At 37.4% G+C, this 26830-nt stretch overlaps 1 protein-coding gene across 2 annotated transcripts; it reads left to right on the top strand.

The window, feature by feature from the left end:
- Positions 1–318: 318 nt before the first annotated feature.
- YTHDF2 (YTH N6-methyladenosine RNA binding protein F2) lies at positions 319–26628 on the top strand. 2 transcript variants are annotated; one of them, XM_031464506.2, is made up of 5 exons: positions 319–664; positions 1161–1185; positions 1757–1836; positions 4612–6198; positions 22750–26628. In XM_031464506.2, the coding sequence occupies exons 1-5, from the start codon at positions 638–640 to the stop codon at positions 22771–22773; spliced, it is 1743 nt and encodes a 580-aa protein (XP_031320366.1). In that variant the 5' UTR covers positions 319–637; the 3' UTR covers positions 22774–26628. The 2 variants fall into 2 exon arrangements, with proteins under 2 accessions (XP_031320366.1, XP_031320368.1); XM_031464508.2 differs by having other exon boundaries at positions 320–664; positions 4612–6195; positions 22748–26628.
- Positions 26629–26830: the final 202 nt, after the last annotated feature.

Below are 26830 nucleotides of genomic sequence, written 5' to 3'. Positions count from 1 at the left end.
GGGATCCCTCCCATATGGGGGTGGGGTGCCATCTGTAGCTGGGATGCAGGTTTATTTTAAGGTCTTTCAGCCTTTGGGGGTCGCTTCCTCAGTGAAAATACAGCTTCTGTGGGTTTTCTCAAGCTAAAGCTACTCCCTCCGGGGGTTAGTCAAAACCTCGTGGAGCGACCCTGGCCGCCCCGACCCTCCTAGGCCCCAATCCCGACGCGGTGGGGGCGGGGAGGCCGCGCGCGCCGCTTCCGCTCCTCCAGCCCACCAGAGGGCGCTGCGGCTCCGCCTCTTCCTTCCCGGGGTGCTTCGCGCCGGGCTCCTTCCGCGTGGGTGAGTGAATGTGAGAGTCAGCGTCGCTCCGCGCGCGCCGTCCGCCTCCGCCGCTCGGCGCCCTTATTTCTGCTGCGAGGGCCGAGCGCGCGCGTAAAGGCATAGAGACGGGCGTTGAGCGCTCGGGCTAGAGCGTCGCCGAGTCGGAGCCGGAGCCCGAGCCGCGCGCTGTGTCTTCGCTGCGTCCGCCGAGGCCCCCGAGTGTCAGGGACAAAAGCCACCGCCGCGCCGCCTGCTCCCGCTGCCGGGGCTCATCCGCCGCCCGCTGCCCTGAGGAGAGTCCGCCGCCGTCGCCACCCGTGAGGATCCGAGAGCCATGTCGGCCAGCAGCCTCTTGGAGCAGGTACAGGCCCGGCCCGCATGCCTCGGCCATTGTGTGAGGCGAGAGGGAGCCCGACTAGGCCTGGGCCCGCCGCCCCCGGTCGGGCCGGGCTGAGGCGGCGCCTCTCGCGGGCCGGGTTTCGAGCTTCTCAGGCCGGCCGCGCCCAGCGCCTCGCCCTCGGTCCGCTCTCCGCGCTTCTCCCCGGGCCTCAGCGTCCGCCGGCCGCCCCGCGTTTTCTCCTCTCAGCCGGCCGCGTTTTTCGTCTTGTTTCCTTCCCCTTCCTTGAAGCTCTGGTCCCCTCGCGTTGTCTGTGGCGCGTCCCCGGTTCTCTCCGCGGGCCCCGGCGGCCTCGCGCTTCCCCCGCCTCCCATCTTCAGCCTCCCCTCACCCGCGTTCCTGACGCGTCTCCTCAGGCCTGCGCCTTTATTCCCCTCTCGGGCCCGGCTTTAATTTGTCTCTCCTTTTCCATTTCTTCCTCGGACGACTTGCTTCTCGGCGACGTTTCCTTCGCCCGCAGAGACCAAAAGGTCAAGGAAACAAAGGTGAGCCCGACTCCGCCGGTGGCCCCGGGCTGGGAGGGGGGACCCCCGGTGTTGGGGGCGGGGTCTTCGGGAAGCGCCCCGGGGAGGACCTTTCGGGAGCCTCTTAGTTTGCAGGTGCCGCACACTGGAGTATTTGACCCTTTCGGTGTGTTCCTGCAGCTGGCGAACAGCTTTTTCGTGAACAAGGAGTAATTCATTAGGGGTGGGGGTGGATTCGGTTTTGAAATGTCCCAGGTCTTTAGTTTCCTGTAGGTCTTAGAAGGCCTTTGTTTTTCATCCTCGTGGATCACACTCTGGAAGTACTCACATGTGATGGGGGAGGGGAAGCGGGAGGGAATTGAAGTCCAGAGGAGCCAATAAAATGACCTTTTTAGATCAACTTGCTCCGGGTGGAGGAACACATTTTCACTGACGGATATTCCTCAGTTGCTCAGCATTCACTCTCATCTTTATCCTTTTGAAATCCAAACTTACTCCGTTTAGTAAGGTTTCTGGTTAGGAGGTATTTGATTAATTTGGAGAGTGAGTTGTACGCTTGAGACACTCCTAATTTGAATTTTTTTTCTTTTAGTACAAAATGGATCTGTACATCAAAAGGATGGATTAAATGATGATGATTTTGAACCTTACTTGAGTCCACAGGCAAGGCCCGTGAGTAGTTAACCATTTACATTCTTGATCAGGATGAAACATACCATTATTCTTTGCTCTATCAATAAATCTCATTTTCAGGGGATGATTTTCTTCATACCAGTTAATACGTTATAAAAGCAGTTGTTGCAAACGTTACAGGCCATTAAGATTTTCATCTCTGTTGTTAACAAACATACCATTCTCTTGAGTCTAGTACTGATAACATTTTGCAGTGTAGTGCAAACAGCAACACTTGTTTGAGTAATTCCTCCTCACCAAGGATATAACAGTGCAAACTTGATACTTCCCAGTGTTAAATATTCTTTTGAATTTTCACCCCCAAAACATTTTTTTCTTTTAGGAAAATTGGATTATTATATGGTGGGAAAAGCTGACAAAATCACCTGAACTTTATTTAGTGCTGCGGAACTGGATTTCTTCTTCCTTTCCTCTGGTCACTAGTTAGTGGGTTCTTAGGTTATCAGAACTATTTTGGAGCTGAGTACTCTTCTTCAAGTTGAGCTGTATCTGTATCTTTGAAGACTAATTTTATATATGTTTAGCTTCTCACTTAAGCTATAGGATTTACAAAATGGAGTTAAAAGAAAGATAAAATAATGTTTAGTACAGAGATCAAGAGTGATGGAATTCTAGCTTTTGCAATTAATGTGTCTAGTAATGTGAAGATTAGTTGCATATAGGTTCATATATGAGCATGACATAGGCACATAGAAATTTCTTTGATTTGGCAGTTCTTTTGTATTAATAATTTTTGCCCCCAAAGACATAGTCACAAAGTTGCAGCTAATAAATATAATTTCTAGACGAATAAACCAGAAGGAAAATTGATAATAACTTGTTCAAAATATCCTAAAAGATACGTATAATAGTTTTGAAAAACTTGACATATTAGTGCTTGGCCATGTTTGGGCCTAATTCTTACATAAAACTTTTGATCCCTTATATAATATTAAAAACTGTAGAAACCACTTAAGGAAATGATGGAAAAAAAGTTTTTGCAGAAGACAACCAGCTAATCAGGAAAAGTGGGGAAGGAAGTAGAGGAATGAACTTTTAATGGGTTCCTGCTATTGAAGTAGTTTGCTTACATAATCATTGTAACAGGGAGAGTGGGAGCATTTGGAAACATAATTCTAGGTAGTCCTTGTGAAACATTGTGTAATTCACATTTTTGAGCTCAGGGGCATGTGGGAACCTGCCAGTTCAGGTGTAGGCATTCAGCTATATAATGGCATAACCTGTGATATTAAGTGCATTTGTTTTTTATTAAGTAAACTAAAGCTTAAATGTCTTTTAAAAATTGGGAGGGTTTTAAAAATCTTGAGTAGAGAATCTTTGTCCTTTTTAGTTTATGTCAAGAGTATTTCATCTACTTTTTAACCAGTTTTTCATCACCTTATTGGAATAATTCTTCCAGGCTTAACATGTTAAGTATAGGGTGAATAATGAATTTGGGGCTGTTAAAATTATAACACTATCTTCGAGAAATAGATTTCTCTTAAACTTGAGGGTATGCGTGAAAGACCTAGTTTTTTAGAGGAGAATTTTAAATTGGCAGAGAAAAGCACCACCTTTTAACAAACTGCATTAGTTGAAATATTTCATCTCTAGAAGATGTGTTTTAGTGGTTAGGGAGAAGTACTAATGGCTTTGGTAATACAGACTAACAGCCTAACATGGTTATGGTCATTCAAGTCTCTTCAGAACAAAATTCCCTTTTTGACTAGTTAATGGGTTTTTAGGATACCAGAGCTATTTTGAAGTTAGGGTAAAGTACTTTGTTTTTGAGTTGAGCCGTATCTGCATCTGTAGAGACCCATTCTGTGTTATTCTGGCTCCTCAATTATGGGCCTATTCTGTGAGCTATAGGAATTATTAAAAAGGAGGTAAAATATTGTCAGCACAAATGAACGTAAGATTAAAAATGTTTTTATAAAGTAATCTATCTTCTAGTTACATATAACTGTGTGGTTATTCTGAAGGATGATTCCTTTTTTAAAGATATGGATTGTATTGTGTCTTTAGAATTACATTCCTGTTTTTAATGGAAAATTTGGGTGTGCATTTCAGTTTACAGCTAAATCTTCTATATGTGAAGCAGAACAGAAAGCAACACTTTTTTTTTTAGTTTTGAATCTACTGGAAGCCACTGTGCATTTCCTTTCCAGGTTATAATTAAATAGTGGCATCTGTAAATGTTCCCAGGTGATTTGTCAAGAGGCTACACTGTAAACTAGATGTATTGAACATTGCTTTTTGGTTTATGGTTGAGGAATGGCTGCAGAGATTTTTGGGATAGAACTTGAAAGAACTTCCAGTTCTTTTTGTTCTGTTATATAGTATTGTGTTAATAAGAAACTCTTCAACACTCCTGTTCTGCCAATATTTCCAGTCCTTCAGTCCAGAGATGGTGGTTTTAAAAAAGGCATCATCTCAACACTTCTGTAGAGCAGGGCTTAAACTTGGTGAGGTGCTGGGTTTTCCCTTTTCTAAAGTGTGCTTAAAGTTAAAGCCTATCTATGTTCACTGTATGTCAGTATAATTTTAAATGTTTAAACATTTCAATTATTAAACCAAATATCTTAGACTATAAAAATATCAGCAAATTTATGGGAAGAGAACATCTGAAAAGATCACTCTGCTTTTTTTTTTTATGGTAATAGTTGAAACATTTGAATTGTAAGAATAATTGGGAGAGGAAATGGTCCTGATTGTTGTTTTATTTACTTTTGTGTTTAGTTTTAATTTGGCTTTTTTTCCTTCTTTCCACAGAATAATGCATATACTGCCATGTCAGATTCCTACTTACCCAGTTACTACAGTCCCTCCATTGGCTTCTCCTATTCTTTGGGTGAAGCTGCTTGGTCTACTGGGGGTGACACAGCCATGCCCTATCTAACTTCTTATGGACAGCTGAGCAACGGAGAGCCTCACTTCTTACCAGATGCAATGTTTGGACAACCAGGAGCTCTAGGTAGCACTCCATTTCTTGGTCAGCATGGTTTTAATTTCTTTCCCAGTGGGATTGACTTCTCAGCTTGGGGAAATAACAGTTCTCAGGGACAGTCTACTCAGAGCTCTGGATATAGTAGCAATTATGCTTATGCACCTAGCTCCTTAGGTGGAGCCATGATTGATGGACAGTCAGCTTTTGCCAGTGAGACCCTCAATAAGGCTCCTGGCATGAATACTATAGACCAAGGGATGGCAGCACTGAAGTTGGGTAGCACAGAAGTTGCAAGCAATGTTCCAAAAGTTGTAGGCTCTGCTGTTGGTAGTAGTTCCATTACTAGCAACATCGTGGCTTCCAATAGTTTGCCTCCAGCTACCATTGCGCCTCCAAAACCAGCATCTTGGGCTGATATTGCTAGCAAGCCTGCAAAACAGCAACCCAAGTTGAAGACCAAGAATGGCATTGCAGGGTCGAGTCTTCCACCACCCCCAATAAAGCATAACATGGATATTGGAACTTGGGATAACAAGGGTCCTGTGGCAAAAGCACCCTCACAGGCTTTGGTTCAGAATATAGGTCAGCAGCCAACCCAGGGGTCTCCCCAGCCTGTTGGTCAGCAGGCTAACAATAGCCCACCAGTGGCTCAGGCATCAGTAGGGCAACAGACACAGCCATTGCCCCCACCTCCACCACAGCCTGCTCAGCTCTCAGTGCAGCAACAGGCGGCTCAGCCAACCCGCTGGGTAGCACCTCGGAACCGTGGCAGTGGGTTTGGTCATAATGGGGTGGATGGTAATGGAGTAGGACAATCTCAGGCTGGATCTGGATCTACTCCTTCAGAACCTCATCCAGTGTTGGAGAAGCTGCGATCTATTAATAACTATAACCCCAAGGATTTTGACTGGAATCTGAAACATGGCCGGGTTTTCATCATTAAGAGCTACTCTGAGGACGATATCCACCGTTCCATTAAGTATAATATCTGGTGCAGCACAGAGCATGGTAACAAGAGACTGGATGCTGCTTATCGCTCCATGAACGGGAAAGGCCCCGTTTACTTACTTTTCAGTGTCAACGGCAGTGGACACTTCTGTGGCGTTGCAGAAATGAAATCTGCTGTGGACTACAACACATGTGCAGGTGTGTGGTCCCAGGACAAATGGAAGGGTCGTTTTGATGTCAGGTGGATTTTTGTGAAGGACGTTCCCAATAGCCAACTGCGACACATTCGCCTAGAGAACAATGAGAATAAACCAGTGACCAACTCCAGGGACACTCAGGAAGTGCCTCTGGAAAAGGCTAAGCAGGTGTTGAAAATCATAGCCAGCTACAAGCACACCACTTCCATTTTTGATGACTTCTCACACTATGAGAAACGCCAAGAGGAAGAAGAAAGTGTTAAAAAGGTAACCAGCTTACTCTTCTTAAGACTTTTAGGGAAGGAGTATGAGCTAGAGAGCAGGAGAAGTATACTGAAACGTTAGTAACAGAAAGCTCTTTAAATAACACAAGTATCACTTAACAGTTCAAGCCTTTATGAAAGGATAATTGGTCTTACTATTTGAACGTTAGTGTGAAGGAATGTGGGAACGTTAATGTAGGACAGAAGTGTGAGTTTAAATTAAAGGAAAGCAGAAAGCATAGAGGAACTGACCTTGTGTGATACAGAATGAAGAATGAGTGAAAAAAATGCAAAGGGAATGATTGAAGTGACAGAACTGGAAATGAAAGTAAGAATAGATTTAGGCTGTAATATGGCAGAGAAGATTAAAAAAAACTGGATTTAACTTTTGGCCTAACTGGGGTACGCGGTTATTTTCAAGAGTTGGTGTTCACCAAGCCCTGACATTTCTTTTCTGCCTGTCTTCTGCTACTGGCAGTGTTAAGAGGATGTTTCTCAACTTTTTTCCTTGCTCCTGTCCTTCATAGTGTTCTGCTTAATTACTTTTTTCCCAATATCTTTTTCCCATTAGGAAAGTTAATGTTTATTATATAAAACTTGGAAAACAGATAATCCAGAAAAAGCTGACCTCTTGCTCTTAACATTTTGTTGTATCCCTAAGATTCGCCTTCTTGTTTCCTCTGTTAACAAGTAGGAATCTTGGGCAGAGTGATGGAGAATAGTTCCACACTAAAGAGTTGGTAATGCTTGGTTCTGTGTGTTGAGTGTAAACTATAGGACAATAAGAGAATGGTAAAATACTGGTTGGGGCAGATCATTTATTGTCTAGAACTTAGACATTTAAATATTTAAGTATAGGAAGTAGGTGAAAAGATAATGGCAAGGAGAAAATGTTTTTAAAAGCATGTATATATTAGTGATAGAATTCTGAGTGGTTAGTTTCAAATGTAAAATAAAAAACAAAACAAGCTTCTGTAAATATATTTCCTATGAATTTGTCATTAATTCATAGGGATCTTGTATAGTCTAGGATCGGAAGCATTTGCACCTCTATAAAAACTTGGTCCTTTGAGCAGTGGGGGGAGGACTCTGGTAGATTCTACCTCTGTAATACAGAATCAGAAGTCCATGTTTGTCTGACTAAAGCAGAATGGTTGACTCTTATCTTCCAGTGTGTACAAGTAAGGAATTGATACTTGTCAGTGATGATGAAACTATTGGGGAAGTAGAGCCAGATTATTGGAAAGTTGACTGTCAAAAGCTTGCTCTTTTTTAGTCCTTTAAACTCTCCCCTTTTCCAGGATTTAGCAGTTTAACTTAGTCTTCCATAATCTTGTAGAAAAAGATAGTTTATTGATTACTTTTGCCAATCATCTGAACAGCTTTAAGGATGTCTTCATAGGCTTCTGTTTCTAGAGGAACAAGGAAGAGGATCGTGACATTTTAGGAATCCTGTAGTGGCATAGCAGATTATTAACGTGTGAGGGACATCCAGGTGCTTGGTTTAACTACTTGAAATGTGCGTAATAATCTATCACATATTGTAAATCTGCTTGCTTTCATCTGCATCGTTCTGTCCTACATCTTGTGATTTAAAAGCAGGAAGACAAAGACAGGACTTTTTTTGGAATGTACAGTGTTGCTGCTATGAAAATTTGTATTTGTTAGAGCCAGTGGGGAAGCTTGGATTTAAAAATGAAGTAGCAAGTTTGAGGATTTAATTTATGTACACTTTTAATTAAGTATATGTTTGTATTAAATTCACTTGAGTGGTTCAGCGAGTGATAATTGAACTTCTTAAGTAGATGTAAGATTCATATGTTGAAATTGACCAGCCTTGTGTTCTCATTGAGTGAGTGTAATAATAATCAAGGTTTAGGGTCTTTGTTAAGCCAACTAATGGAATCCGTCTTAAAACCTTTCCATAAAGACTTGGTGAATGAGTATTCTAATTGTTCTCAGGCTGGTGAATAAACCACCAAAAATAAAAATAAAAAATAAAAGCTTCGATTATACTTGTGTCAGATTACTTTTTAGTTTACCTTCTGTAAGAAGAGCTTGCAGGGTTTCAGGAACGGCCCATGATTGCTTCTAAACCCAGTTACCATTTCAGTCAGTATTGCCTTACTTCTCTGTCGCCCACTGTTTTCTTTTAACATCCTTACATAACTGACTGTAAACTGTTCTCCCAGTCTTAAGGCTTCCAAGACAAGTTTCAGGAGAATGAGACTGTTAGCTCATTGAGACAGTAGATTCCCTTAGGTGGGGTGTTTATATACGTGCCTTGGTACTATGTACAAGATTGCAAAAATCTTCCTGCCAAATGGTACCTCAGTCAGTAAGGAAATACTTAAAACTTCATCCTGAAAATGATGTCACAGCTGTTCTAAAGTTCCATGATTGGGCATGTTTCTTGGCAGAACACACTGAGCAGAACTGCAGCCATTTTTGCCTTGTTCTGTCATATGATTTAATTCAGTAACAGAACCTTCAAGATCTGTCTGGCTTGGATATCTTGGATCTTTCTGGCTTGAAACTTCCAGCAGATTTCAATGACATCTTTAATATGTGGTTTACTTTGTTAAATACTTCAGATACTATTTTGTAACCTACTTTCTGCATTTATTTAGAACGTCTCCCTGGTTTTTAAATATTCTTCTGTGATGTCGCTTTTGATGGCTTAATAGTATTCTGTCATAGATTTATTATTATTTACCAATCCATGTCATTGAATGTCAGCTTCTTTATAATTCTTTTCCAGGTAAAATAGCAACTGTAGTGAACATCCTAAAATACAAACATTGATTCACACTTACCCTAAAATGATAATGCTAGGTGAAAGAATGTATGCTTTTTGAAGGTCTTGACTGTGATACATATTGCCATTTGGACCTTTTTCTTAAATTTTTTTTTGCTGGGAGAATTATTGTCAGCTATTCAGAAGAAGACAAATAGTCCATTAACCTTTCCCTCTGTCTCAACTTTGAAATAGTCTGGCTTAAAGGGAGAATTTAAAATAGTTTAGTTTTTGCCTTTTAACTCTAGGTAAAAATAAGAGTAGTCTAGTAGAGGGGACTGAGGACTGCCTAATTCTCTTAAAGCCTATCCCAGCATTAGACTTGGTTAGACACTTGGGTAAATGATTTTTCTGAATAAATGGAAAGCTAATGGGGGTTTGGAAGAGAGACAGATACAGAGAAGATGTGATTATCATGACAAAAGCTTAAGGTGTATATTTTTAAAAATTTCATTATTGAGTGAGAATAGCAAGATTTCTTAAATATCTCTAAAATTACTATTTTCAAGCAGAAGACCTAAAAATGGTGACTTAGAGTGTGTTTGGATATACTGAAAATTTATTATGGTGTTTTAAGAATTGAAATGAAGGTATTTATCTTTTCTTTGAACAACTTTACTGTGTGCTGGACACTACAGAGAAACTAGGAGTACATTGTCAGGGAGCCTTACATTAGTGACAGGTAACAATACAAAACAAAGTGTTTTCTCAAGGTATGCGCAGGGTGCCAATTTGCCTAACTCAGCCTGGGATGTGGGTGGATTGATCATAGAAGAATACTGAAAGAAGTGATCTCTGAACTGAGCCTCGAAAGATGTATAGAATATAGCCAGAGGTGTTTTGAGGAAAGTGAACATGGGTTCAGAACAGCCCAAATCTATATTGATAATAATACTGTATAGATAATAACTTGAAACAGGAATTCCCATGCAGTTTGAGAACAAGTCTAATTGGAGTTTGTGAAATGGGTTTCCCAAAAGGGAAGTTTGGAGAGTAGATTAGGAAAAGGGAGTTTAATGAAATGTTTATGCAACTTGTTGGGTGTAGAAGGAATATACTGAGATAGGGATAAAGTTGGCTTAAAAAAAAAAGTAGAATTTAAAAGAATGACAAGTAAGGTGTGATTTGAATTGGGATGGAGGTTCTTTATGTAACCCTTCCATGAAACGCAATGGGAAACTTGAAGTAAGGGTGAACCAGTACTTGGTAATAATAGGTATCATTACTCTGTATATACAGCTGACTTCCTTTTCGTATATGTTATCTTATTTCTCATCCTAGTGTTTAGCAGATGTTTAGCTTAGTAGAGATGATTTAGAAGGGGAATGATAGCTGTTATCAGATGCTTAAAAACTCTGATAGGTTTATTCTCCATGCCAAAGACAGCACTAGAACCATTGAATACAGGTTATAGGGAGGAAGATTTTTGTAAATAAAAAGAACTTCTAAAAGTTGAGTTCTTAGTCATAGGATTTCAGGAAGAGACTAAAGGAACTTTTACTAGAAAATATAGAGAAGATTCACACATGGGACAGTTTAGATCAGAGAAACCAAGAATTAAGAGAGGGTCCCATGGCCCAAGATAACATTTGAATTTAATAGAGAGGAATTGATGGTACCTAACAGGTCTTTTAAGGAGAACCTTTTTGTTTGTGTTCTTTAATTTCTGGCTTAAATACTTATTGCATAAAAAAATAGAAGAAAGGACTTGAGGTTGGGACTTGGATGACAGACAGGATTGGTGGATTCTCAGTGAATCCTAGTATAAATGAGACATTTAGGTAGTTATTTCTTAATGTGTTTACTGTTTATTATGTTACCTAAACTTGTACCTTTAGTACAAGACTTAGTAAAGGAACATAGAAGGGATTATTCAAGAGAAATGTTTCTTCCTTTTTTTTAAATCTAGTTTTCCTATAACGTTGACACAAATTAATATTTCTCTTTATAAGGAAGTGTTTTTTGTTTATGTGTTTTTCTTACAGCCTTTTTTTTCCCTCCTGACCCTTTAATCTGGACATTTAGTCCCTTGTTAAAAAATATTTGAGGTAATCACTTTGGCTCCATTTTCAACTTTATTAAAAAATTTTAATTATCCAAATTTTAGTGATACAAAAAATCAGAAAGGAAGAAAACATTACTTTAGCCAAATATATTCTCTTTTATATCTTTTTAACATTTCCTCACTCCACCACTGTTTTAAATTGCTTCTTCAGAACTAGTGAGTAGGCATCCTGTTTTAATCGGATGGCAAGCCTGAACTTTTTGTAAAATTCTAAGGCCGTCTATATCTTTTGTGGTTGAATTTACTTGTCTCTCTGCCAAAAGGGTTGAGAAAATTCTATTTGTATTACTCATCATCTGCCTTCTTTGTGGGTAGATAAAATGCCTTTTTGTAGCCTCCCTAAAAGGAGGACCAGAAGAGAATAGATGACATGAATTTGGGTCTCTTTGAACCATGCCCTTTGTATCCATCTTTCAACGAATGTTTATATTAATTGCTGGGCTAGAACAGATAAACAAGGTGCCATCTTTGCCTTAGTACCAGACAGTGTTGTTAGGACAACAAAATGGATAAAATATGAAATAAGAGCTGTAGTAGATGGATGCAGAAATGTTTTTGCTTTCTGGAGAAGTGATAAATTTGGAGAAATTAAGGAAGACTTCATGGAGGAAATAACATTTGAAATATGTCAAATAGAACGAGTAAGAGGATAATAAGCATTCAAATGGTGCACAGTACTTGGCACATAGCGTCATAGCTAAACATAAAAGTTTAGCTATCTCATCTAATACATCATTCTCATATTCAGATGAGAAAGCAGGCTCAGAGAGGTCTCATAGATAACAAGTGGTGGATTTGTTATTTCACCGTAAGTCCGATGATGTGCTGGAACTGGCTAATTGTGAGCCAGCTGTTCAGCTTTTGAGAATGTTAGCAAGCTAGTGGTTAAATGCAGTCATTAAACAAATTAACCTAAACTTAAAAAATAAATACATTGTGTTAAAAGGTATTTAAATGCCTTTCTGTTTATGTTGAATTACATTATAAACTACAGTTTATAATGTAAATTACAGTTAAACTCCATAAACTTAGAATACCATTGTTATTACCATTAAACTGTGATATTTAAATTCACCACTTTTGAGGTTATAGCCATATCAATATATGATGTTCTGTTGCATATCCAAGCCTCATGTTCAGTGATATCCATTGGTAGTTAGAAATCAACCATGTTATTGATGCCGTGGGAATTGACATGCTATATTCAAATCAGGAGTTAATTTTTCTTGATTTGTTTAGATTTAAAGTGATGGAGAAAATATTAATGCAGATTAAACTTGAGTGTGTCACGTCTATATTCCTGACATTTTGAATGACACAAAAATTTAAGGAAGTAGTCTTCTACAATTTAAAAATTATCCAATTTAGCAAGAAAGTTGCTTAAGTTATTGTCAAGCCAGTAAAGTTCTGACATATATCTTTGTTATTCTACTTTTGTCTTAAATAAATGATAAGTGAAAATATGTTGGAACTATACCCAAAGTCACAGTGTTTCTAGCTCTAAAGCCCATAGACCACTATGTGATATGTGGAGATAGGTATTTGCCAAATAGAAGAGTGGGTCTTGTGGAAGCTTAGCTGGTAAAATAATTTTAACATGGAAAAGAATGATAAGTGATAAAGTCAAAGGTGTATTTGACTCAGCGACTAAATGAGAAGTTTTTATAATAGTTGGGAGAAATGAGGGCCTCAATTGAGATAATGGGAATGGGGAAGTTAGCGTTGAAAAATGTAATATATATATTTGCTGATTAGTTATTTAGGAAAACTTAGAGAATATGGGATGAGCAGCAGGTTAGAGTTTGGAGATATTTTGGCTTTTGGAAATAGTATTTGGATTGCCTGTGGGACAGTAAAGTGAGAGGATCTGGAGCTCAGGAGAGAGATCTGTTGATAGAAATTTCGAAGTTTTCAGCCCTCAGTATAGGGTGAAGACAAGTTTGATACTCAAGAACATTGGTAATAAAAATAATGACAAATTATTGAACATTCTGTATATAGTGTCTAATACATATATATGTATATATTAAATTTTCATTGTCATTGTGAGATAGATGCAACTATCTCAATTTTACAGATGCACAGAAAAGAGTAATTACCTTTGCAAAGTTACATAAGCTAAGGAAGAAGCAGAGTTGATGTTCTACTTCCGCAGTGCAGTCGAGAGTCAGCACACAGAGAAGAGGGCCAAAGAAAGAACCCTCAGAAATAACAGTTTAAAAGATGAGTTAAAGAAGGAAGCAGTTGAAAGATTGAGAGGGAGTAATCTGAGCTTGAGAAAGAGAACAAGGAAAGGGCTATATCTTGAGTAGAATTTCAGGGAGTGGGATATAATCAGCTTAGAAACTGCAGAGAGGTAGCAGATGACTGCAAATGGCCAACCACTGTCTATTGAATAAAAGTAACATGAGAATGCTTTGTTAGGGGTTTGAAGGTTTTGGGCTCTGCATCATTCCTCAGACTCTGTATTTGCTGTTTCTGTATTGTTCCAGCCCTTCCTGACCTGCAAAGTCTTCCAAGCTGTCTTTTCTAGGCCTTAAAGAGATTTAGTGAAGACCAGCTTTTATGTAGCTAGTATGGGCTGTTCTGGTAAATTAGGCCATGTAACAATGTCTGAAATACAGTTGGATATTAAAAATGTCAGTATTCTGTTTTTGATACGGCTAAAATTGATCTGGGGGAAATGCTGTTTTTCTAAACTTTGGGGACAACGTTGTGGGACAAGGGGTAGTTAGCAATTCTGGAATCATTCAGTATTTACTCTGAATAGTTTAAACCAAGAATTATTCAGATATGAACTATTCTGCTTATCTGCAAGAAGTAAAGCTTGGTCCTGTTACAGTTTTCAGCAATGTAATTTTTTTTTCCCTGGGAGATCTCTGAAGCATCTCTACTATTAAGCATAATTTAGAACCCACTAGATGACATGAATTTTTTTTTTTGAATGGAGGAATGTTGCATGGAAGTAGGGGTGAGGGAATCTCTTGAAATTGAAGAAATACAAGGAATTTGCCGCTTCAGCATGTCATCTAGGTGTATTGGGTTATTTAGTCTTGGGGGAAGGAGGGCTTAGGAAGACATCTCACAGGAGCTGGGGAGGCTACAGCATTGGCTTTGACTGCCTAAAGAACTGTATGATAAAGGACTGATACCTGCACTGCTCAGGAGTTCCATGTAGAGGAGGCGAAAAGCTCTGTTCCCTGAATTAGGACAAATAAAAGTGATCACTTTCATCATTGAATCCTGTAAGTCTGCAAATGAGCAAGGAGAAAGGCTGAGTGTGGTAGACTGAGATCATCCTTTCTGTCTTTCTCCACAGAAACAGATAATTCAATTTAAATTAGCATCCTGCTGCCACCTCCTTCAGAACAAATTTTTCTAGTTATATCAACTAGGTAATACAGACTGTAACAACTGGCTCAATAAATAGTACCCTAGTGCTTTTCATCCCTTGCTAAATAAGTAATCCCTAATTGAACTGATTTAACTCCAGTTAGCCATAGGGAGGGAATATAAGTGAAACAGTATAGGATAGTGTATGTTAAAAGTGCTGATTTTACAGTATGAGACCAAGTATAGAAGAAGAAAATAGCAAGACCATTTAGGACTGGAGATTGCATTTTTATGGAAGACTGAATTTGAGTTGGGTCTAGAAGAGTTTGTATATAGGAAATGTATAGAAAAATGAACCTTTATTTAAACACTTAGGTTTAAAACTTCCCTCATCACAAGCATCAGAATGGAATGAATTGGATGTACCCTACCTAATCTTGTGAGATCTGCTACTAAGGACAGGTAGCAGGAATAAGGGAGAACACATAGCTCTGGATAATTACTCTAAAGGTTATAATGTGAGTGGGAAAGTCTTAGGCTACCTAACTCTTGTACACAGACTGCAAGATTACCACATTTTAATGGCAGACCTACAATCCTAGACAAGTTCTTGGGTAATTCAGTCATTTATGACAGCTGTTACGTACTTGGAGTCCATAAACCTGCAAAGGGTGGCGGAGGGGAGCAGGATGGACCTGATGGGAGAGCATCAGTATAAATTCCAAAACAAAACAAAAAAACCAAAAATTGGAAAGTATTTACAAAAATACTGGTAACTGGCTCCACCCCTCAATTTGCTAAACTGAAATTTTATTAAGTTCCTAGGTATTAAAATGATTAGAAACAATTGAAGAGAAATTTGTCAGTTTGTACACGTTACCTTGAGAGTATTTACACTGCAGATTGTTGTTCCTCACCTGTTGAGTGAGCATCTTTGGAGGTGAGGCCTTAGAATCTGCATTTTATCTACAGCTCTATAGGTGATTTCGCTTGTGTATAAATTATGGATGTCATTAGGTAGTTTTTGTGTGTCCCCCACCTCAAATTCCTCATGTTTATTTTTTTCCTGCAGTTTCTTCCTTGCACTGCAGTCCTCCACCTGGTCTACTTACTGGTCTCAAAACTTCATATTTGGAAACAGTGTTAGAATTCGCACGTGTCTGATAAGCCTGGTTGTACCTATCTATACTGTGGCCTACCTTAAAGCTGAAAGGGTCTTTGTAATAGTATTTTTTTTATCAGGTATCAATATTATGAGCCAAGAATTAATTACATGTACTATTTGTTCATTAAAAGGTGACAGTGTCTTTGGCTTAATATCCTACACGTGTAACTTAATGCTGTAATCTCCTCATAGGCATTATGGCTACTTCTAAGAAGCCTTAATGTTTCAAGTTTTACATAATATTTAGTGTTCTTTTTATTGTATCTTCCTTTCTGTGAGCACAGTAATTTTTTTTAGAGAGTTAGGTAATTTTAAGCAATAAGATTTGGTGGCTACTAGCCATACTGAAGTTGCCCAAACTAAGATGTTAACTACTTTTTAAAAGTAATTTTTTTTTTTTGCGATATGGGAACGAATTCTATTAAGTATGTATAATGGGCCTTTAAAAAAATTTAGGTTTATGTATACATTAGGTTGACATTATCAATAGAGCATGAATCCTAGATTCCATGGACTAGTTAACATAGTAGTGAAAAGGCCAGGAGCTCTACAAGAAGACCTGGTATCATATCTGCTACTGTCACTGATTTGAGCAAATAAACTTCTGAGCCTTAGTATTTTATGAAAAAAGGGGACAAAACTTACTGGATTGTTAGGAGGATTAAATTTATATATACAAGTGAAGTGTTTACAGATACGTCTTTTATGAATGCTTATTGGTGAACCATAATCTCAGGCCTGTAAATTTATGTATATATATAAATACATACATAGCCTGTGTTTATTTTGGATAAATCATCAAATTCTTCAGTAACTTTTGGCGTGGTACTTAATGCTACTGGGTTTTTGTTTTGGCATCCCATCCTTGGAATAGACTGAAGAGGGCACAAGACTGAAAGGGAGATCAGTTAAGAGGAAGCTGTGGCAAAGTCCTATTGAGATTCCAGTAGTTTGGACTAGAGAGGTATCACTGGAGGTATTCAGGATGGTTTGACTGGAAATTTTTGAAGGTAGAACTGGAGGTTATGATATCATTTATCAGATAGCTGAAAGCATATTATAATGATTGATTCATTCTTATTGGTTTTATTGTGAAATTAGTTTTGATTCAAATCTAATTCTTAATGGAGAGCCAAGGAGTAATTCAAAGAATAGCTGAAAAAATGTTAATGTACTTTATTACCATTGTCTTACTATCTTACCCTTTGTTCTGTCATTAGATGTTTTTCAGGGCCTTGAAAATAGTAGGTTATGTAGGCTTTTTACTTCAGACCCTTTTGGGGAAATGTACATAGGATTTCAGCTACTAATTAACAGTCTTGGAACAGAATTTGGAAATTTCCTTAGGCAAAGTTATTGGTTAGTGCATTTACTTCATCTTGGTGCTCCTACGTCAGTTCTCAGAAGTTCATTCCAGTTAAGCGTCTATTTCTGCACCTAGAAAAACTCAAAAGGGAGTGAGAAGATAGAATATGTTTTAAATATTATAGACCTGCTTTAAATTGGAGATATTTTTGTTCCCTCACCTGTGGAAGACAGTATTAATTATACATAAACTCAGTCTTTCTGGCAGTAGACTCATGTAACTCATACAGTCTCATAAAGCATCAGAGACTATTAAGATTGCTTTCATAAACTATATAAGGCATTGAAAGTGAATTTAGTGTAGTCGTATTTTTTCATGTTAGCCTATCTAAGCATTCTCTTATTTTCAGCCAGGGGCATTGGAGTTTGTGTTTTCTTGTATCAAGGCCCATGGGGGCATAGGAAGAATTAGTTAAGGCTATTAAGTAGGTTTGATTTGGGGGGGGGTGTTAAACATCTGATTTTAAAGGTAGTAAAATTGTACCCAACAGGTAAATATAAATGTGCCTCAGTTGTATTTTATGGCCCACTTTAAAGTCGGGGAGAGGGGTGGTAGTTGAAATGAAGGGATATTAAGCTAAATAGAGGAATAATAAATAAACGGATTTACAATATTATAGGAAGGGATTTCAAGTGTGCAGACTTTAACATTGCCACCTTGTGGCTTTTAGGTATTTCCTCTACAAATGAACTTTTGTATTTTATAATCATAGATGTAAAGTGAGGAGGGGCTGAGATGGGATGGATGGATGGTATGAGTATCACCTCTAGTTGTTTAAGTGACAGACAAGATACTGAGGCTGAAAGACTTCTTCCCCTGCCTGGTTCATACATTCTTAGTTAATATCTTTAAATTTATCTTTATTTAAGATTTTTTTCTTTAGTCTTTTCAATGAACAGTGACAGTTGAACAGTGAACAGTGAGATTGTGGACTGATTTAAAGATTAGGATCAATGTTCTAGTGGGAATTTTGGGAGGAAGTATGAATTCAGTAAAATCTTGCCTTGCTGTTTTCCTCTGCTTTTTGCTTAACTACCATTATAGTTTCCTCAAACTCTCAGAATGCATCTTTCCTTCTTTTTAGCATTTGGGCTGTTTTCTGGTTAATTGGGACTTCATGATTAATTTTGTGTTGTGCTTGAAGATCTTACACAGGACCTTAACCTAGACTGGCCACTCCAGTCTGTTCTACCACAGATCTCACTGTAGCTGCCTTATTACACATGGCGCTAGATTAAAAAAGGTGGTAGGTATGCTGCATGTGACACCACCATGGGGAAAACCAGCTTGTACCACTTCCTCTGCTATGTATGGTGTGTCGGTAGCATCTTGTTTGAAAGCTGGAGTGTGTCTACCAAGACACAAATACATGTTGTGCTTTTGGCAATTTTGGTTAGGGCTTGGACCCATTGGAGGTCCCAGCTTGCTTTTATATGTTCTACTGCTTTCCTTTTATTGTGTATCCATCATCATTCTCCTGTCCCATCCCTACCTCCCGAGCTTTTTTGTTGTTGTTGTTAATTATTACCACAGTACAACTGATTGATTGGAAATGTTAATAAATACAGCTGACAAGTGAAATCCTTTGACCATAAACGGTCAAAGTATTTAGTGGAATTCCCGGTGGTAATAGGAAATAGTCACAAAAGTGAAAGAAGACCTGCTGTAAGAGAAGTCTTTCGTAGAAACCTGAAAGGTTTTAATGTCCAGAAGTGGTTTAAAATAATGGTCCTTGTGTAATCTCCCTCTGTGTACCATCTTTTCTCATTCTAAAAGACTTTCATTATAAAAAGCTGCAAGGCAGATTTTTTGTTTGTTTTGCTAAAATCCCCTCGTGTTTGATGACTTTTAGTGTAGGTATGAGGAAATAAACATTTCAAAGTTTTACGAGTTGTTAAACATAAATTAGGTTTTTTAAAATAATTTTTTTCATTTCTTTTAGGGGGTAAGATAATTAGGTTTATTCTTTTTTTTTAATGGAGGTACTGGGATTTGAACCTAGGACCTTGTGCATGCTAAGCACACACTCTACCACTGAGCTGTAACCTCCCCTCCAAACATAGCTTTATAATACAACCAATTTTTGCAGAAGAATTAAATGAAGACTCATATTTTCCTCCATTTTATTAACTTTTTATTTTGAAATAATTTCAAACTCGGAGAAATTTCAAGAATAGTACAAAGAACTCCCATATACTCTTAACCCGGATTTATCAATGTAATATTTTACATTTGCTTTATTATTCTCTTTGAAGATGGGTATTTTTTTTCTGAACCATGTGAGAGTAAATTCCAGACTTCATGCCCTTTTCTCCTAAATATTTTATTTTGCTGTGTAGTTCCTAAGAATAAGAATATGCATTTATAACCACAATGCAGTTACCAAAATAAGGAAATTTAACATTAACACAATATTGTCTTGTCTGTAGATCTCATTCATATTTACCAGTTGTCTTAATGTCCTTGGTAGCAATTTTTTTGTGGTCCAGATTCCAGTCCAAGATCTTCTAAGTTTTATGTCTTTTTAGTCTCTTAATCTACAGTGGCTATACTCACATACACACCTACACTCCACCCATTTACCCATTTTGTTTATGACATGACTTTCTGAGGAGTATATGCTATTTATTTTTGTAGTTATCCCTCAGTTTAAGTTTTCCTCATTATGTACATTCAGATTATGCTTTTCTGGCAGGAACACAAGTGATTTTGTGTCCTCAGTGCATCACATTAGGAAGTATAAGATGTCTGTTTATGCCATTATTGGTAATGTTAACTTTGATCACCTATTTAAGGTATTTGCCAGGTTTTCCACTGTAAAGGTACTATTTTCTTTTTAGTTAAGTGGGAAAATAGATTGAGACTCTTAATATCTTGCTCCTCATCAAATTTTCACCCTTTAGATATAGCATCCATTGCTAATTCTTGCCTAGTTCAGATATTACTGTGATAATTGTTTACTTATTATTAAGATTATGCAATGCTCAAATTGTCAGATTTAGACAGTTGGGAGGCCCTTTAAGCAGGATCCTCCAATTCATTCCTGTTTCCAACCCTTTTTTTTTTTTAAATAAAAATGTTTGAAGTATTTAGTATTTAAAATGTTGTGAAACATTTATAGTTTTTTTAAATTGGTGCCAAATTCATTTTACCTTTAAAATAGTATGGTGTGAATGCTTGAGTATCTTTAAAATCTCTGAGAAAATGGATATTATCTTTTATTTGTAAATATATAAGCTTATTTTTTGTGTCTACATCAAAATTGTATTTGGAAATAGAGCGATTTAGTCAGCTTGCTGAAGTGTATCAATGTGATATTTTCTTTGTTGATCAGGAGATAAAGGCAGCTGATGTCATTTGTTCACTTGTAATTTCCATAATTTAAAGTAAACCTGTCATACAGGTTTCATTAGGACATAGGTGGTACTTGCCCTGTTATTATTGTGTAGTTAAGATTCAGAAATAGTTTGATGTTACGTTTGAGGCAGAATCGAACACAGATATATGTGGGATGTAGTATCACATTATAAAGAGGAATAAATTTTGTGTTTAAAAAAATGGGATGATGTAGTAAGTGCAGTTTCACAGTGCTGTTTTTAATTTCTTTTGATCATTTGGGGCATATAAGTTTATTTGTATTTCTGAAGTTATTATTACATTAAAAGATGATATGCAGAATTTTTTCTTCAGTTTTTTTTGTGAAATAATTGACATAACGTTAAGGTGTACAACATAATGATTTGATATATGTGTACATTAAGAAATGATTACAACAATAAGTTTAGTGAACATTCATCACCATTTTCTTTCTTGTGATGAGAACCAGAATTTTATTTAAAAGTCAGTTGTAACTTACCATCCTCTGCTAAACTCACAAGTTTGTGTGTGAGGTTAGTTGAAGACCTGTTCTTTGCTTTTAGGAGCTTCTGGTTTAGTTGAGACTAATTTCATATGAAACAATACAGTACAGTTTAATTTTTTAAATTGTGGATGCAGATTTAGAAGGACATTGAAAGCTGCAGTGGTTAAGGAAGTCTCAAAGAAGGAAAGGGATTGGAACTGTACCTTGAAGGACAGAAGGCTAGGCATTCTTGGCTTAAAAACATAAGAATGGGACTTAATCAAACACATAGCAGAGTCCAGATTATCTTAAACCTCAGAGTAGGTTTGATCAGCAATAGAAGAGAGGTTAGATAAATGGTATCCATCCAAATTATGAAGGACAAAACTAGGTAGATGAGTTTAAGAATGTTACGAAAATCGAGGTGCTGTTGGAAGTTTCATTGTGATGGATGCTGGAGGTTTTTTTTTTTTAATTGTGATTTTCCTAATACAAATAATATAATATATCTATTATCGAAACTTTTGGGAGAGTATATAGGAAGGACAGAAAGGGGAGTCAGTACTGGAGCCCAGGAGCATCAAAACTTTTGAGATCCCTTTTATGTTGGATTGAATTTTTTTTCTTACTGAATTGACTGGTTTCCAGAAGTAGAGTGTGAGTGAATCATTTTATTAAGTTAATTTTATTAAATTTGAAATTTCAAAATGACTTATTTTAAAAAGAATGTCCCAGATCTTTGTATGTTGATGAGTTTATCCCTGAATTCCAGATATGTGAAGTGGGACATCACAAAAAGATAACTGTTCTTTCTTAATAGTTGTTTTTATATACATAGGGTAATTTAGTGATAGGATAGCCAGTTCCTCACAAAGCCTCACTTTGTTGACTTTTACATAAATATTTATAATGACATAGTGTAGGAAAAGAGCCATACAGCCCTAGGTTTAATTCTTGATTCTTAGGTAACCTTGGTCAGGTAACTTTTTTGAGCTTTGAGCTTTAGTTTTCTTATCTCTAAGGCAGGAATAATACAGTCTTTGCCAGGTGGTATGAGGATCCATTGCCTGGAACAAGGAAACTCATAAGTGTAGTTGCTATTCTTTAGTAGGAATCATACTTAACTTCAGAACTGTAGTTACCATAGGATGAATAGGAGCAAATGACGCTACTCAGGTAGATTGATGAGTTGTGTATAAGTTCAGGTCTTTGTGCTCCTTACTTAATACTTTTGCTTTAAAAGGCATATGGATTAAGTCATAGTTTTAAAAATTGCAATACATGAGGTAGTGTAGAGTGGAAAGCTGTTTAGGATAAATTTATGAAAGGCTCCTAAAGAATGATTCTAAATAAGAAAATGAGCATTTAGATTTATTTCAGAGAAAACTAAAGTACTGCAGTCAGTTTCAAAATCCATCTTTAAGTGGATTTTAAACTCTTCGTAGGGGAAGAGGAGGATTTTCTCGCCTATTGTGGACTAAGAGCTTTCTGTATGTCAGCTCATTAATTCTCCCACAGCCCAGATACATATCCTCACTTCACAAAAAAAAGCAAAATTGAGGCTTATAAATATGTCTAAGGCCTTGGGACTAATATGGGATGATTCTAGTACGGTTAGGTTTTTTTGTTTGTGTACTATATATTCTGCTTCCCTTCTGTAGGCCATTGATACATGTTTGAGTTATTGAGGCCCATATTTTTGGGACTAACACATCAGCCTAAACCAACTGCAATAGGAGGACAAATCTGTTTAGTTAATTAAGTATTTTAAAGTCAAAGAAAAATAATTTTGTATTAATTGGGATGCTTGAGTGTTAGTTACTTTGGTTTCAAATATTAAGTAAAAGTCAGTTTTTATTTGTGGGAAATATTCTATTTAGCACAAATCATTAAATTTCTATTGAGATTATTCTATGAAGTTTTAATTCTTAAACATGTTCAGATAAGTTTTAACTAACCATTTCAATTTTTTTTTTTAACTTCTATAGGAACGTCAAGGTCGTGGGAAATAAAAGGCAGTTCTGCACAGACTGCAGCAACGGTTGCATCTGCATATCCTAAGAGGAAAAATGACCTTCAAGAGAATTAGGACTTTTTTCTTAATTTCATTGACTTCAGAGACAATTGCAGACTTGCAGTTTAAGTATTGGAATTTCACAAAAGACATAGGACTTAACTGGAAAATGAAAAAAAAAAAAAAAGAAAAAGAAAAAACTAAACAAAAAATCCCTCTAGGTAGTTTAGGTGAAAAATGTCCCTTTTATTTTGGCTTTGGTTGTGATTTCAGAGCATAATGCTTTGTTTTTTTGTCTTTTTACTATGTTTTTCGGATTTTAAAGTCCGTAAGTGCATACAATTTTCTCTAATTTTTAAACCCTTTCCTCCCCCCATTTTGACATTTGCACTTGGAGAACACTTGAGTTTCGAAGGTTTTGGGCCTCCACCCCAGAAAGTGGGAATTTGGTTTTTCCCTTCCGAACTGGAAGAACATTTTTATGAAGAATTTTTGTCTTGGAGAATTTAACAGTGTTACCCAAGGTTGTGTCTTCAAGGGTGGTTCATTTTCTCTGACCCTTTGTTACTCAAAGTAAAGTACTAGGAGTCCTAAGAAATGTTCTGTTGTACATTATACTGATTAAGTCAGGATTAATTTGATTTCAAAGCTAAGAACAGTGGTAAAAACTTGTTTACAGAAATGCATTTTGGAAGAGAAAAATACTGTAAAACGTGTAGTGAATGTTTCTTCAGTTTCCTGTTCAGCCAATGAGGAAAGGGCATTGCCTTTCTTTTTACCATTAATCACTTCTCAATAAACGTGAGATCCTGTTGAGCATCACTTCTAGTACCATTTATTAGTATTATTTGATCTGCTATATTTTATGCAAGCTTTGGAGTATAAGGAGTTTTAAGAGGTGAGACAGCATCCATTTTTAGAAAGTTCACTGAGATGAAGTAGTTCAGGCTTGCTTTTGTACCCAGGGCTGGATAACCACGACCTCTGAGGTGCAAAGCAAGGTGGGCCAATATTCATTAATTCTTTATTTGTGGGTACTTCCCAGAGAAGGTAGAGCCGCTGCTAAATCATTCAACAAATATTTGATTGTGAGTACTTACTAGGTGCCAGGCACTGTGTAATAACCCTGTAGAAACCTGGCCAGGTATCTTATGTGCAAAGTAGGTAGAGCCCAGTATGAAGGGTATAAGTGTTTAATCTGAAATATGACTTATTTAGACAGAATTCCACGTTGGTGCAGGTCCAAGAATTAGGAATTCCAGTGAGCTTGGGTCTTTGTGAACCATATAACCATAATGGTATTTGATTCACCCTTGTTTATTTCCTAAGGTTTGGGGCTTCTCTGCCTTAAAAGATTATTAGCCCTTAAGATGTCCCAATTTTGGAGAGTTAGTTAAATGTGTGAAAATTTCTATAATAAGAAAAGTTTCTGAAAATGAGTTTTTAATGCTGTTGGGCAGTGTTTTGCCATCGGATGACTTTATTTGTCGTATTCTACAGTAGCCTAGGCTACTAAATCAAGGGCATGATAAAATTAATGCTGGTTTGTAATTAGCATTATTGTTGACACTGAGTTGAGAACTTTGCCTGAGGCATGGTACAATATGCCTAGATATTCCTATTTGCCAGGCTTTTTGAAATACATTCTTTTCAAATTGGGGAGTCTTGTGCTTTCATCAGTTTGAAGATGCCCAGTTTTGAATTAGAAATGTAACATTCATGGTTTTCAATTTTAGCTGACACTTCTGTGACTTTTAGAGGATTCCCATGGGCTTCATGGTTTAGTATTTCACCTTTGAAAGGGAAAATAATTCTGAGAAAAACATTCAGAAGCATTCTTAACCTAGATTTCCCTACCTTTTTAATTCAGGTTGGATATGAGAGTATTCAAGACACTTTTTTGCAGCTTGAAATTTTAATGCCTCAGTGTTTAAAGCCAGTGCTTCCCAGTCTTTATTTTCACATCACACAGAAAATACTGGTGACTTTGAGGACAAACTGAAAGGAATTTGGATCCCTTAATAAGGCTGCTCACCTAGCTCTCCCTGAATGTTGAGGGAGTCAGGATGTTGGATTTGTTTGCTTGTTTTTTGTTTTTTTTTTTTTAAACCATATTGGCCTTTTATGTAGTATACAAAACTTTATGTTCACTCTTAAGAGTTTGGTCCAAAAGTTGGTTTGGTGAAGATCCCAAAATGGAGCAAAACTAGTTCTCTTAACTGCTAATGACAACATTCTCAGTGGAAATTGTTGACTATTTGCCCTTAATGCTTTGTTCTGTTCTGTCATTTGCTAATGTAAGACTTTGGATAGCCATTGTTGTTTACTTTTCTCCTTTGTTGACTATGAGGGGAAACTGAACAATCTTACCACGTGCTATCAGTGTTAATTCAAAGCATTTTGAACCTGTAATGTCAGCAAACATGTATAAATCTCATTCACTTAATTTGGTCTTAGTTATATTTGATTGGCTATCTTCCCCCAACATGTTCCATTTGAAGGAAAATTTATTTTGCAAAAGCAGTATGAGTTCTCATATGCCCTTCACTCAGCTTCCCCCAAATGTTAACATTTAACATAAACATGGGACAGTTATCAAAAAACAGTAAATATCGATACAGTGCTATTTACTAATCTACAGACCTTATTGGATTGTGTCAGTTGCTCAAGCAATGTCTTTTTTTCTGGCTCAGCATCCAATCCAGGATCTCATAGTGCTTTTAGTTGTCTTTAGTCTGTAGACTGAGTTCTTCAATCTTCATCTTTTATGATTTTGACACTTGGAGAGTACTGGCCAGTTATTTATAGAATACCCTTGAAATGAACTTGCCTAATATTTTCTCATTATTAGGTTGAAGTTATTTTTTGGTAGGAATACTGCTAAAATCATGTGCCCTTCTCAGTGCATTATATCAGGACACATAGTGTCCATATGTATTACTGGTGATGTTAACTTTGATCACTTGGGTGAGGTGGTGTTTGTGGGATTTCTCTCCACTGTGAAGTTACTGAATTTCCCTTTGTAATAAGTAACTTGTGGGAGGGATATACTTTAAAACTATCAATCTTTGGTTCACTAATTTTGACATCTTTGGATTGTTATTCCCTGGAACAAGTATTACTGTGGCATTTGCCAAATGTTAATTCACTATTGTCTATTATTTTTGCATTTATACTAATTGGAATTCTACTGTAAGGAGGAGCTGTCCCTTCTCCCCATTTTATTTATTCAGTGGTATCAGTATGGACTCAGGGGTATTTTGTTCCATGGGTCAATGCTGTCACTTATTTTGTTGCTCATACTGTCCCAGCTTTGGCCATTGGACTAGTCTTCAAGTTGGCTTCTGTATTTTTTTGACATGCCCCCAATGTTTTTTGGAGCCCTTCTTTAATGTTCTGGTACTATAAGATGTTCCTGGCTAGTCTTGTATTTTCAGTGCCCCAGCCCCATTTTTCCAAGGAACAAAGGTTCTTTTTATTGGAGATAGAAACCACCCCTTGTGTTTTTTAAAAAGCAGTTCTTTACAACAGATTATTAAAGTGGGGTTTTTATTCCTCATGTAGGTGGAGACTTACTTATCTAATCAAAACTCCTGGCCACCTCATTTCTTCCTCCATTTTCATAGACTATATAGATCAGTCTTCTGGAGTTGTGGAGAGGACTTCCACTTGGCATAATACTTCACCTAGAGTGAGCCCTAATGAATGTGGGTTGGTTTGCACCCTTCCGTAATTTCTATCTTTAGCCTTGTAAATAGAGACCCAAAATGTTGGAAGTCGTGGTTTCCACCTAACCTATTAAGGGGTTCAGAGCTTTTTCTGCCTGTGAGAAAATAAATGGTCGTGTACTCAAGTTTTCTGCTTTTCTTTATGAAGTTGATAGCACTTGAATATTGCCACTTATTTTGACCTTTATTTGAAAAACGATTTATTTGAAATGTAGTCTTGTATGAATGTAGGACCTTTGTTCTGAATATGAGAGTGAAAGTGTCCCTAGGATGCAGATCTGATAAAGTTGGTTTACAATCGTTTTTGTTTTTGTTTTTTGCCTTGGG

Source organism: Camelus dromedarius, chromosome 14, assembly GCF_036321535.1.
Source record: "Camelus dromedarius isolate mCamDro1 chromosome 14, mCamDro1.pat, whole genome shotgun sequence".
NCBI classification, from domain to species: Eukaryota; Metazoa; Chordata; class Mammalia; order Artiodactyla; family Camelidae; genus Camelus; species Camelus dromedarius.
Note: the sequence above shows the minus strand (reverse complement) of the source record. Positions and strands in the feature narration are given on the sequence as shown.